Source organism: Agelaius phoeniceus, chromosome 17, assembly GCF_051311805.1.
Source record: "Agelaius phoeniceus isolate bAgePho1 chromosome 17, bAgePho1.hap1, whole genome shotgun sequence".
Classification (NCBI taxonomy): Eukaryota; Metazoa; Chordata; class Aves; order Passeriformes; family Icteridae; genus Agelaius; species Agelaius phoeniceus.
This window is the reverse complement of record NC_135281.1, coordinates 9,907,639-9,920,646: the sequence shown is the minus strand read 5'-3', so window position 1 is coordinate 9,920,646 and position 13,008 is coordinate 9,907,639. Positions and strand designations below refer to the sequence as shown.

General features: G+C 47.9%; 1 protein-coding gene across 2 annotated transcripts; it reads right to left on the bottom strand.

Annotated features, from left to right (window-relative positions):
- Positions 1-352: 352 nt before the first annotated feature.
- Positions 353-7,165, bottom strand: LOC129127828 (uncharacterized). 2 transcript variants are annotated; one of them, XM_054644709.2, is made up of 8 exons: positions 6,859-7,165; positions 6,549-6,729; positions 4,688-4,875; positions 4,537-4,596; positions 3,995-4,345; positions 3,250-3,325; positions 2,735-2,821; positions 353-2,018 (listed from the first exon to the last, which is right to left on the bottom strand). In XM_054644709.2, exons 3-8 carry the CDS (start codon positions 4,860-4,862, stop codon positions 1,571-1,573), a joined length of 1,197 nt encoding a protein of 398 aa, XP_054500684.2. In that variant the 5' UTR covers positions 4,863-4,875; positions 6,549-6,729; positions 6,859-7,165; the 3' UTR covers positions 353-1,570. The 2 variants fall into 2 exon arrangements, with proteins under 2 accessions (XP_054500684.2, XP_077043488.1); XM_077187373.1 differs by having other exon boundaries at positions 3,995-4,342.
- Positions 7,166-13,008: the final 5,843 nt, after the last annotated feature.

The window sequence follows — 13,008 nt, the reverse complement described above, 5'->3', positions numbered from 1 at the left end:
TGGCTTCACTCTGGGCTCTAAGTGACCACAGCAGACCTGCTCCAGGTGCTGCTCAGGCCAAGGTCCCTACAAAGGAGAAATCATCCCCAATGTGTTTGCACCATAGTTAAGAAAATCATTTGCACTGGGAAGCCAGAAGGAATATCTTTAGTTGTTACTTCTGCAATTTAACATGACTGTTAGAAACATCTGATGAAAATAGTGCCAGAAACATTGGCAAGCCTATCTCCCTTCAGAACCAAAATACATCACAGCATCAACCCCACTTTAATGGATGAGCTCAAAAAAAAAGGCTGAAGGGAGAGGAAAATTCTGAGAATAACACCTTTTTTTTCCCTTTCAAAACAGCTCCTTGTTTCTCCAATACATTTATTTTGCATTATTATTTCTCATGTAACTGTGAAGAAATTAAATAGTTGAAAACACAACAAAACATATAAATTAAACCAAATGTTTTGATTAATGCAAACCCACTGGCATTTCTTTTCCTGAATAATTTAAAAATTAAGCTGAGAAAACCAATTCCCTGTCTGAGAAGCCTCTGTAAAAGGAAATGTTTGGTATTTTGCAGCACTTCTGTTAAGTGCTGGACTGGTGTCAGCATCTCATTCTTTTTTACACTTAGAACAATTTTAACCCACCCACACTCCAGTTCTGAATTATTTAGGAAAAGATGTGTCTTTCTAGACCTTCTCTGTAGTCCCTCAGCAAAGGGACTGATTGTACTTGGCATTTCTTATCTAGGATAAAAATACTGTATTTAAATAATAGTGACAGTGTCCACAAGATGTATGCCTTCAAAGCAAAGTTGGGCCATATTTTGTCCTCCATCCCTCATTCTTGTGTCATAAAAATGTTTGGGATTTCTCCTGTGTGGAAATAATCTGTTCTTGAAAGAAAAATTAATGTAACTTCCATGGGTGACCCCTTCTCTTGTTCAGCAGGGTTTTGTTAGGGAAGACAACTCCGCCATACAGCTACATTAAAATAAACAGGAAAAAAATCAAGTTATCTTTTTTTGAATGTTTTAAGATGTCGTTTTAATGAGTCTGCCTTTCTGTTAGTGCTGGAAATAAAACATTCACTGTGAGGAAAGAGTAAATATTGTCCCACAGGCAGAACGAGCAACCAGAGGCAGACAGAGAGAAGGTGCATTGGGTGACACAGCCTGTCTGCAGCTGGATTCCCTATCCCAAAGCCAACATTTCTGCAGTGTGGAACAGGGCTACCTTCCTGACCCATTCTTGGACCCAAATGGAGCCCTGAAGCCTTTGAGCACATCATCAGAGTCACAGAGGTGATTCCATGCACCCACAGTGAGGTTTGCACACAGACTGGATGGGAAGGAATTTGTAGAGTGCAAAAACTGAGCCAAGCTGGGCCCAATTCCTGCTCAGCTAATGGAAGCAGAGGTTTGGCAGTGTTTGAGCTGTGTTTAGCACATGGTTCACTTGGGCTGGCTCCCTGGGGGAAATCTACTGAGCAGCACCTGCTCAGCTCATCTCTCCTGGGAAAGCTGCTCAGGGGCACACACAGAAATGGCAGGAGGAGACACCAAATCCCCCAGAACTCAGAGACACTCTGTCTTAAACTTCTGCCTCAGGGCTTTCTGCACGTTCTGGATCTTCTCTGTGATCACAGTGTCACTGAGGTGATCCCCAAACTTCTGCTTCAGCAGCACCCTGATGATTTTGATGCAGCGTTCGTCCATCATGGGCTTCGCCTCGCGGAAGGTGTTGCCCCTGCGCCCCGTGATGGAGTGGCTCTGGATGTAGTCAGAGGTGAAGAGCTTGTAGAGCAGAGTCTTGCAGGCTGTGCTGATTTTCTGGTCAAACCTGATGGTCTCTTTCAGCTGCTCCTTGGTGTAGCCGTTGAAGAGCTCCACCACCTCACATGGCTGTCGGTGGGGCTCCTCCTGGAAGGACAGGGACTCCAACCTCTGCACCTTCTTCTTCAGAGAGAGGACGTCCTGTTGGAGGTCCAACACCATCCTTTCCAGCTGCTCCGTCTTCTCCACCCTGAAAAATTAAAGTTGCTTGTGTAAAGGCAAGAAGACACCATGCCCTCACTGTGGATGTAGCTCCTCCACCCAAGCAGTGATTAGATGCCTTCTGCCAGCAGGGCAGGACAACTTCTCTGACAGAGTACCAGCCCTTCCAGCCAATCCTGGGTGAGGAATAAAGCAGGAGAGGAAAATAACATGGTCTGGACTTTTCAGTGCTCAGGAATGTTTAGTTTAACCCTCAACTCCCCCTGGGCATGCATACATGGAGACTTTGATGCTCAATTTTCTTCTCAGTTGTTAGGAAAGACATAAAGCCTGTCTTGCAAGTCCCAAGACACACATATTTGTGGAATTAAACAACAGACTTGTGGGAAATGACAATACAAGAACCATAACTTGAATTTTTTTGGCACCCATTTCTTTGCAAGCAAACTGTCCCTAGCATCACTTTATCACTGGATACTGGCCATCAAAGTAACGAGCAATAAAACAAGGAACACACAACCAATGTTTTGATTGTTATAGGCAAGAGCTTTGTAGTTTCTGCAGTGTTTTAGAGCCTTCTTGCATCTCTAAATCCAAGCCCTACAATCAGAAACAGCTGGCTCAATTGTAAAGAGACTCAGCAACTTTGGACTTTAAAATTGCCCCACTTTGCCACCCATCTGTGATCTCACTGCTCACTCTTGTAGTGAGGAGGAGAACACAGTGCCTTCTTTTGCTAATTACCTTTCCATCTCACCAGGACTGAAATTTTTGTGAGCCCTCTCAAAGCCATCCACCTCTTGCAAAGCATCAATCTTTCGCTCCTCACGGCTGGAAGAAACAAGCAAGTTAAACAGCACTGCCACAAACAGCTTTGTGCTCATCATCAAATTCATTCCCAAAGAGAATTATCTGGAATGCAAAGCAAAGTCAACTCTGGTTTCATTTGCAACAAGAATAAAATAGACTGAGAGGGAAGATAAGGGGTTCTTCGTGTGAACAAACTCCTGTGCATCCCCCTGGCACACAGATATGGGGGACCTCCCACTGTCCCACCATGGAATCAGGACTTCAGAGCACAGGCTCATTTTTTTGCTGTACGTGCCCACACAAATTCCTATTATCTTCTGTGCTTTGGGTTTAACCTCCACGAGCATCTACTCAAAGCAAGCACTGGCAGAGAATGGAGACAGAGTGGACAGAAATCAATATGTGTGGTGTGAAACATTCAGGCTCCTTACTGTGCTTTCAGGTGTTACCTGCTCAGACAGATCTGCTGCTGGCACGAGGACAAGATGCCATCTGACTTCCTCTTCATTGGAAGGGCAACATAATCTGCAGCAGGGGTGGGAGACAAGCTGAAGAATCAGTTGTTGAAAAGGTGCAGATTATCTAAGCACCCCTGCTAGATTGCATGGCAACACGTTTATTCCATTTGCATAACAGTGATCCAGACAGGCTCTCCAGGACTCATCAATGGGGATTTGTTATTAGAAAAAGGTGGGATCTCAAGGGCTTCTGTTCCCAGTGCAAATGATATGGTGGGGGCAAGGCAAGCAGAGCCAACTTGTCTCTGGATGCTGCTGTTAGTCAGCAGGTAAATAAGACACTAGCACATTTTCATAAGTGCATTTAATGGGTGTAGAAGTGGGTGGAAAAATAGGGAAATAGGCAAATCTAGAAGACTAATGGAGACACAAGGCTTTTGGGAATTTCAGTTATTCAGGCAGGCATTCATTCAGATTGTCTTTTGGCTTGGGGGGAGAGAACTGCTAGGCCAGGAGACAGAGCAGAGACCATACACTGTATCTCCCTTTAGACAGCCCTCCTGGAACAGATCTCTCAGGTGGAAAGGACCAGGAAATGCTATCTCTAACATCTATAGCCCTGAGACAAAGCCCATACAGCCCCAGAGCAAAGCAGAGGTTTTCTGGCTGCTCTGCAAGTCCCCATCCCACTCTGTCACCCTCAGGACCAGGCGGCAGAGCCAGAACCCAAGGTTACCTCTGGCAGCTGGACCAGCCCTGTCCTCTTCACTCTGGGAAGTCCCTGGCCCTGGCATGGCCATGGTGATGAAGGTGGCTGGAGGTGTGAAGGCACTGGCTGGGTGGGGGGGAGCTGCCAGCGAGCGGGGGCTCCCTGCCACGCTTCCCAGGACACGCCTGTCCTTGAGGACGGAGGAGCTGCTGGCATTGTGGGGCAGGCTGGCCTCAGCCACCCTCAGCAGTGGCTTTGCAGGATAGGTCCTGTCACTGGGGTGTTTCCTGGATGCATTCCCTGGGGTCCATTTTGGAAAGGTTTTCCTGGATTTTTTTGGTGGGGATGGCATCATGCTGTGGACAGCTGGTTCTTCTTCTGAAAGGAAGGGAGATGCTCAGGATGTGCAATGGGGCAGCAATGTGTGAACCTTCCACTCCCGCTCAGTGCTTTGTACACTGATTGCAGTGATATGAAATTTATAATGCCACTACAACATGCTCACCATCCTCCTACCCAAAAAGCCCCACGGAAGTAGAAAAGTGCAATGTTCAAAAGCCCTTACTCACTTAACTTCTCCAGGAGCTGTCGATCTTCCAGCAGCTTCTTCTCCAAAACACCTTTATGCTCTGTAGCAAGAGAAGATCTCTCAGCACTAAACTCCTTCTTGCTTCTGAGCAGCCCCAAATTGCAAACCCAGGCCAGGGGGGTGTCACTTACCACTGATGCCTTCCACCACACCCCAGTAGAGCCCACTGAAGCCAGGGCAGCGGGCCAGGACCTGCTCCCCCACGGTGTAGAGGTGGAAGGGCTTGCGGGGCTCCTTGATGTTCTCCATGCTGATGACCCGGCTGCCATCGGGCCAGCTGATGAGCACGTACAGCTTGCCTGACATCAGGGCTGCCCACCTGGAGCAGAGGGACAGGATGGGAATTGTCACCACAGGGGTTTGGGCTCTCCTGTGGGTGGGAGTGTTCACAAGCTGTGCTTTACCCAGGGCAGCATAACCTGCAGATATAAAGTACTTGGCACTGCATTTTCTCTGCCAGTTTTTTCTCTGCTCCCATTCCCACCCCTCTGAGCTTGCCTCCTCCTAAAGCCCTTTGCTGGGAGGCTGCCTTGGGTCTGGCTGAGCACAGCACCACATGCCTCCAGTGCATCCAAGTGTCCTCTGCAGTGACAGCCATGCCAGGTCTCACCTGGGGTCAGGCAGCCCTCACAGCTGACACTTTGAGCAGATGCTGAACAAGGCACTGGGCAGACACAGGCTGGTTCCTCTGCCCCTGTGAACCATCACAGCTCAAAGGACTTCAGAGGATCTATAGCAGGTTGCTCCAGTGCAGGGCTGTGATAGCAAGGCAGTGCAGAGAAGAGACTCAAAAAGACCCAGGGGTATTCTAGGAAATGATCGTTCCTTTGCCTGCACAATTATTTCTCCCAGTGAACATCAAAATGCTTTGATAAGGAGAACAGAAAATTCCCTTCATTTCACCCATGGGGAAACTGAGGCACAGACCAGTGTTGGATATGTCTAAGGCAGTCAAGCAACAAAGCTGCAAGGAGCTGGATCCTAAGTCCTGGCCCACTGCTCTGCCCACTGAGCTTTCTCTTTCTGCCCCTGGAGCTGCAGACTTCAATCACTGGAGAAACTGGAGAGCCAGGCTGATGGGGATTTCTGAAACCTCTCATGCCAGAGGAGCAGCTGAGGGCTGCTGAGCTCAGGAGCAGTTTCTTTCCAGCTCCTAAGGGCCCTGGCAGCATCACCCCAGTCCTGCCTGCTCTGCCTGGCAGCAGGATTTGGCTGAAGGGTTCTGGGGACAGGGCTGAGCCCATGTGCTGGGCACCAGGTGGGCAATGGCTACAGAGTCCAAAGAAGATGGGAAGGAGCTGGGGCAGGCAGAGGAGAGTTGGAGCTGGCAGAAAAGGCACCTAGGACCCAATTTATTCCAGTTTCTTGGTTTGCCTCCACACGCCCATTAAAGTCCTGCCTGGATTTGATTCCTCTCACTTGGAAGCTCCAAGTTCACTCTGGAGAACTTTCTCCATCCCTATCTCAGCCACCATCAGCTGCAGCAAAGCTCCCTGCAGGAACTGTAACTCTCCCCAAACCTGCCAGTCTGCCCTGCTGGCACAGTCTCACACCTGCTTCTCTCCAACCCTTTACTCCTGACTGATACACGCCCTGGCATTGATTTTTTTTTAATCAAGATGCACCATTTACAAAATATCTGTGTGCCTGTCTCCCCACATCCCCTTCCCTGCAGCAGGCAGCTGCCCCCAGCCCTCTCCCAAACACAGGGAATGCTACAGAGCAGAAACTGGGATAAATGCATAGCTGAGCCCTCTCCCTCCCAGAAACAGAGCTCCACATTCCAGACAGCAAACAACCCCAGCCCAAACAGCTCTCTGGAGGGGTTTTCCTTTAACATTTAAAGAAAACACACTCATCTTCCTTCCCCAAACCAGTTGTTCATTTACCCTTATGAACGCAACAAAATTACACAAAATCACAAACAGAGAGAGAGGAAAAAAAAAAAAAAAGAGAGATCACAATCCTGATAGCAACAGAGCTGCTCCTTGCCTGGTTAGCACTGCTCCAGGTGTTGAGTCGTGCAAGATGTCTCCTGTCTCTCCAGGTCTCTGCTGCCTGTTCCAGGAGAGGAGGTCACCGGACACTTCCTTGCCTTGGGCTTGTCCCTTCACCACAGGTCCTTGTCAGGTCTCCTTTGTCTGGCTTGGAAAGCTCCCACCTGCTGTCCCCACTGCAAAGAAAAAAAAGAGCTTTTGCTTTCTTTTTTCCTGGTTGTTTTGTTTCAGCATTATTATTTCTGTTCTTTTCCCATATACATATATTATTTTTTTCCTTAGCTTGTTTCAGGTCTGTTTCTTACAGGGAGAGAGAGCAGAAGAGAAGAGAAAAAGCCTTGGGTTTTTTGGAGCATGAATAAACCTTGCATTTCCATGAGTTATTCATGAATAATTCATGAAAATGCATGATTAATTCAGGTTCATGAATTATTCAGGAATAATTCTCGAACATTCCTGGTTAATTCATGCTCACACAGCGAGTGAGTCAGGCTCTAGGGCTTGGAGAATTCCTTTCTCCCTGAGACAGGAGAAGAGAGGCTTAGAGAAGCTGCATTGTGCACTTGCTGTTTACTGCCTCTGAGAAGAGAACATATTTTGGGCCCTTTTTGAAACAAGGACTTGAAGAAAATTGAAATGCCTGCAGCCTCCTGCCCACGGAGGAATAACACAGCGCCAAAAGGAAAAAAAAAGAAAAAGAGAGAGAGAAAGAAATTGGACTTGCTCACAGAGGAAAGCAAGTTTTATCCCCTTTCAAAGCATCTTTCTACCCCCACCTCCCTAGTTAGGATACATCTCACTGCTTCAGTTTTCACCTGCTGTGCAAAAAGAAGGATAATTCACGTGGGTTTCTGCTTGAGGAGTCCAAGGGAATTCCCATTCCCGTGCCCATCTGTCCCTCTGTGTGTGTGTGCACAGTGTCTTCTCCCAGGTACAGGACAAGAGGAAATGCCCCAAGTTGCACCAGTGGAGGCTTAGAGTGGATATTTGGAAAATTTCCTCACCAAAAAGGTTGTCCAGCACTGGCACAGGCTGCCCAGGGCACTGGAGTCACCATCTCTGGAGGGATTTGAAAGAAGTGTGGATGTGGCACCTGTGGTTTAGTGGTGAGCTTGGCAGTGCTGGGGGAATGGTTGGACTCCATGAACTTTGAGAGCTTTTCCAAGCTAAACAATTCTTGTAAAGCTCCTTGACTCAGTGTCCCAGCCAGGGTGAGCAGTGGGCTCAGCACATCAGGCCTGGTGCTCACACCAGTGCAGACATCAAGCTGGCCATGCACAGCTCTGTGTTTCTCCCAAAAATATCACTGCTGCAGCACCTGGGGTTCCCCAATGCTGGGCATTTTATCCCTGCTGCATGGAGGATCACATGGCATGGCAAAGGATGGATCCCATGGATCCAACCTGCCATGATCCAGGCTGGATCAGCAGGGGAAGGTGCAGTTGTCTGTACACCCCAACCAGCCATCCTACCCCAGACACTGGATGAGATGGAAAAACAGGTGGGGAGTGACTCCAAACAGCACTGTCTGGTTTATCTTAGCCAAAAGCAGCACTGGAGGTTGTTGGGATAAAGGGAGAATTCACTGTTCGGCGACACATTGGAAAAGGACCTTGATCAGATTCACAGAGTAAGAAAAATTCTGCATCCTTGATTTGCAATATTTGCAGCTAAAAAATACACCTGTCAGCCCAGGTAAAAGCAGATGTTCCATAGAGAGCTTGGGATTAGGTTGGGATTAGGTAACAAGCAGGTATGAATAGAAAAGCAGCAATATGTGACTTCTGTATAATTCTGAATGACGTTGCTCAAGACTGAGAGCTGCATAGTAATAAGAAATGGAAAAGCAATGATGAGAAAAATAATAGAGATACACAACAATGGAGAGGAGATTGGATTCTGGTTTGAGGCAGGATTTGGTTCCAATAAAATCTGCCTGGGAAGAGGGTTGGCTTAAACTGGCATTGTTTGCTTTCCTTTGAAGAATGACAATATCCAAAACAAAACAGATGAATATTCCTGGGGTAGAGGTTGGTAATTCAACTGCAAACCACAGGAGAGGAAGGATTGCAGGAACCACAAGAGGAAGACAAATTGTAGTCTCATCAAACAACAGAAAAGTCAGGTGCCTGTGTATAAATATACAACGTTTGTATTGAATTATTCCAGGAAAATGCGAGTCTGAAGCGAATCCCAGGTGTTTGACTTCATGAAAATTAGCAAGCCCTGATTAGATTTCCCTTTCAGTCAGTGAATATGAAATCCCTGGGCAGATGCCTCAGTTCTGGCTGTAGGTAGAGTTACTGTATTCAGGAACCTCTCCTCTGCATCTCCCATTTTTCTGAAAACAAGTCTCACACAGTGGCCCCAGTGCCAGCACATGTCACCCTCTGAGCTGCACTGTTGAGATTTAGATTTCAGCCATGACTGAAGAACAACAAAGGCTCCTTTGTGATCCTACCCAGAGACACAGCCAGGAGCAGCTTCAGCAGCTGTTTGAGCACTGCCCGAGTCTTTATCAGAACAATCTTAATTGATGTTGGAAGGGATTGAAAGTGCAAACACAGGTGGTTTTAATCCCCTTCTTCACTTAACCTCGGCAATGTAGCTCTTCTTTTGGCTGGGTTCAGCAGCCCAGCCATAGAATTCTAGAATGGTTTGGGTTAGTGAGGAACTTAATGACCATCTCATTCCATCCCCCCTGCCTTCCACTATCCCAGGTCGATCCAAGCCCTGTCCAACTGGCCTGAAACACCTCCAGGGATGGAGCAGCCACAGCTTCTCTGGGCAGCCTGTACCAGGGCCTTGCCACCCTCACAGAAAATAATTTCTTCCCAATATCCATCTAAACCTGCCCTCTGCCAGGCTGAACCCACTCCCCCTTGTTCTGTCACTCCAGACCCTTGTCCAAAGTCCCTCTCCAGGTCTCCTCAAGCACCTTCAGGCATTGGAAGGAGCTCAGAGGTCTCCCTGGAGCTTTCTCTTCTCCAAACCGAACAGTCCCAGCTGCTCCAGCCCTTTGAGCATCTTCACAGCCTCCTCTGGACTGGCTCCAGCAGCTCCACATCCTTCACCCATTCCAGCAAGCAGCCAGAGTTCAATAATTGAGAGACAGGAGCTACAAGGTTCATTAATTTTTATCAGCACAATGCCATGACACAGGAAGCTTCAGGCCCTGTGGTTCCCTGAGACCAGCTCTGCATCCCTCCAGCGCTGCCAGGAGAAGGGGAGGGCACCACCAGGAGGGATCAGCACTGCCAGGGCCAAGGCTGGACAGAGACCTGCCCTGTCTGGGGTGGCAGGGTCATTGGAATGGATCTGGGCGAGGGTTTTGCATTCCAGGAGGACAAAGGCTGGAGTGTAAAGCACTGTCAGTTCCCGAGAGCGACCACCCGGTGGCATTTTGCATTTGTAATGAAATAAGCACCAGTCCCACCTCTGCCTGCGTTCCAGGGAACAGTGAAATACGATCCGGGCTAAGGAGGCTGGAGTTAACTGCGTTTTCATTAAAGATTGGCTCTTTTCTAGCAGGCCAGAAAGAAGCTCAGTTCCACAGACAGGGGGAGCAAAGCCACCGTGAGGGTCAGCAGCCAGCTAGACCCTGCAAGTCCTACCTACCACAGTTTGGTAAATGCTTTCTGGGTCGGAGCTCTTCCCTCTTATTCCTCATGTGAGAGAGACCAAAAAACAATGAGAAAATCAGAGCCTAAATGCACCAGGCACAGCTTTGCAATGGGCTCTGAACAGAGTCCACTGGCTGTAAAGGCCTCCCATTTACCTAATGCAAATCCTTATTCCTTCTCTATAATTGCCCTGAATTAATTAAGATTTTTTGGAGCACAAGGTATTTTATTTCTCTTCAGAAAAGGGTTTCCCCTTTGTAATCCTATCCTAAATCCCTTTTCTTTTAACCTTAGCAGTTTCCCACCATTTTGCAACCCTTTTTTTAAACCCTTTTTTTTCAAGCTCTCTGTATTTATTAAACCTTTGTGCTCTACAATATCTGATTCCTTATCTGCTTGGCTGGCTGATTTCTTGGGGTTCCTTTGTGAGCTTGGCAGTGAGATAGCAGCAGCACAGTTAGCAAAAAAAAAAAAAAAAAAAAAGGGGGAAAAAGATCACCCCAAAAAATAAAAAAACAAAAAGGAAGGAACCTTCCTTAATTAAGGGAGGGAAGCAATACATGATGGTTTTCAAATATCCCCAAACTTTTTCATGATTCTGTCAAGTATTTAGCATTAGCCTCTTTTTAGTATTCAAGGGAACATGAAGGGGACTAGCAGGAATTAACCAAACTAAGTAGGTACCAGAAATCAAATAATAGATAATTTATCTGAGACTGAAAAGGAAGAAAGTATTTTACATTGCAATTACAGCTGAAGGTACCTGGGAAATATCAACCTGCTTAACTTCAGGTATCTGAGCAGCTCCTGAGAAAGTGGCAGGACTGACCACATTTTTCAATAAAGCACAGGCTTTAATGCCACAAAATTAGGGCCAAAAAGCAGAAAAACCCTTAATTTTTTTCATAGTAACAAGCCCCACTGAAAGGGATCCCAGCACATCATTTCACACGGGGAGGAAACAACACAGCAAGAAAGGGCTGATGTGGAAAATTCATCTCATCACATCCTGGGGGCTCAGCATACTTTTCCACACCATTCCTGGATGGGAGCTGCTGCAGGGACGTGAGGTCCGTGCTGGGGAGCAGCAAAATGCGAGTGCTGGGCTGGCAGGGGGCCAGCAGCTGCTCCTGCTCCTCCTCTGAGTCACTGCCCCGTTACCTTGGCGAGCACAGCCACGAGTGCCTGAGAGCAGCTCCAGCGCGCAGAGAACGTCTTGTTTCCTGTTACTCCAGCAGCACAACCCTGATTACACATTCTCCCCCCGCTGCTAATTAATTAAATAAAATCAGGAGCACGTTAGCAGTTGCAGGAGGGACTCGCCAGTTGGCACACGCTGCCTCAGGCCCCCTCCACAGCATCCCTGTGGAACAGAGCTCTTCTTCCTCAGCATTTCAGGGCTGGTGTTCCCCCTCTCCCAGTTTTTGCCCTGTTTCTGGAAGAAGGCACCATAAAGAAGTTATTTGCATTAGGAGGGAATGTGTTTTGGGCTGATTTTGGACAAGAAGCCGGGTGGGATCTCATCCCTCTCCCCGATGCCTTGGGCTGCCACACTTTGGGTGGGAGTTTCTGCAGCAGCACCTGATCCTCTGCCAAGAAGCATTAAACCCTCTGCTTTCACCTCACAGCACTAATTACTTCTCACAGGGCCTTTGATGCTGGTGAATAACTCATTAAATTCCCTCTAACCTGTCACAGCTCTGGCTGAGGACACAGGACCCTTGCAGGCCCGGAGGCCTCATGCAAAGCCACCCTGGTGCCACCAGGCAGGCAGCGTGTGGCAGGATGGTCTCACCCAGGACACCACCCACAGGGCTGCAAAGAGAAGGGAAAGCTCTGTCAAACATGCTGTAAAATCAGGCCGAGACATTGCCCTTGACCAGCTGTCTCTCCAGGCCCTGCTTCCAGGGCTGGCTGCAGCAAATGGGCTCTTGTGCCAACAGATCTGTCAAAGCCCATGGGAGCAATTCCCAGCCCTGCCTGCTCCAAGTGACATCATTTTGGTACCTGACTACTTCAAAGGTGAAAGCATATTCTCTCTAATTTGCTAAATTGACAAATTGACTCCTCTCAGGAGACAGTCTCATTTAAATCTTCTACTTCTTTAGCTTTGCACACTCAGCCCATTACATTGAGAGATTTTACCTTAATTTCCTCTCCAGGAAAGAAGTAATTGATCTTTTATTTGTGGCACTTTAAATGGGTATGTTGACTACAAAAATCCACTGCTCATCACATCGAAGGTTGATCCAATAGTGCCAATTACTGCAGTAATGGAGATCTTTAGAGGGATGGGTGGAAAGGAACAGGATCAAAATGGATGGGTCTTCTCAGAGAAAGAAGCAGAATCTGGGAAGACAGCACAGTTTTAAATTAGGTTATCTGCTGGGCATGGCAAGACAAAGCACGACCCATTCCTCATCCTGTCTCTGGATGTGATTCAACCCACTCGTCCCCAGCTCTGGAGGTGTGGTGCAAAGTCTGATCCTCACTCCCCTGGCAAATGACAGAGCTGAGCTGATCTCAGCCTGGAATCCCTGTGCATTGACAGCAAGGACTCCTACCAGATGTAACTCATGTGTTTGCAACAAGCACAGCATCCACTGGCAGGGAAGGATTTGCTCTTCATCCTTCCCACTCTCCAGGTATTTCTCTAGGAAAATCCACTCTCTAGTGGGGACAAAGCAGTAGAGATGGAAGGTTCTGTGTGCCCCAAAAAGCCATCAGCCTGTTCACCCCCCAGCTATGCCACTCACACCACCAGCTCTGCACAGAGCAGGCAGCAAACTGGTGACTACTGGCACTGCCTGTGCTCTGAACTGGGAGCTGTGG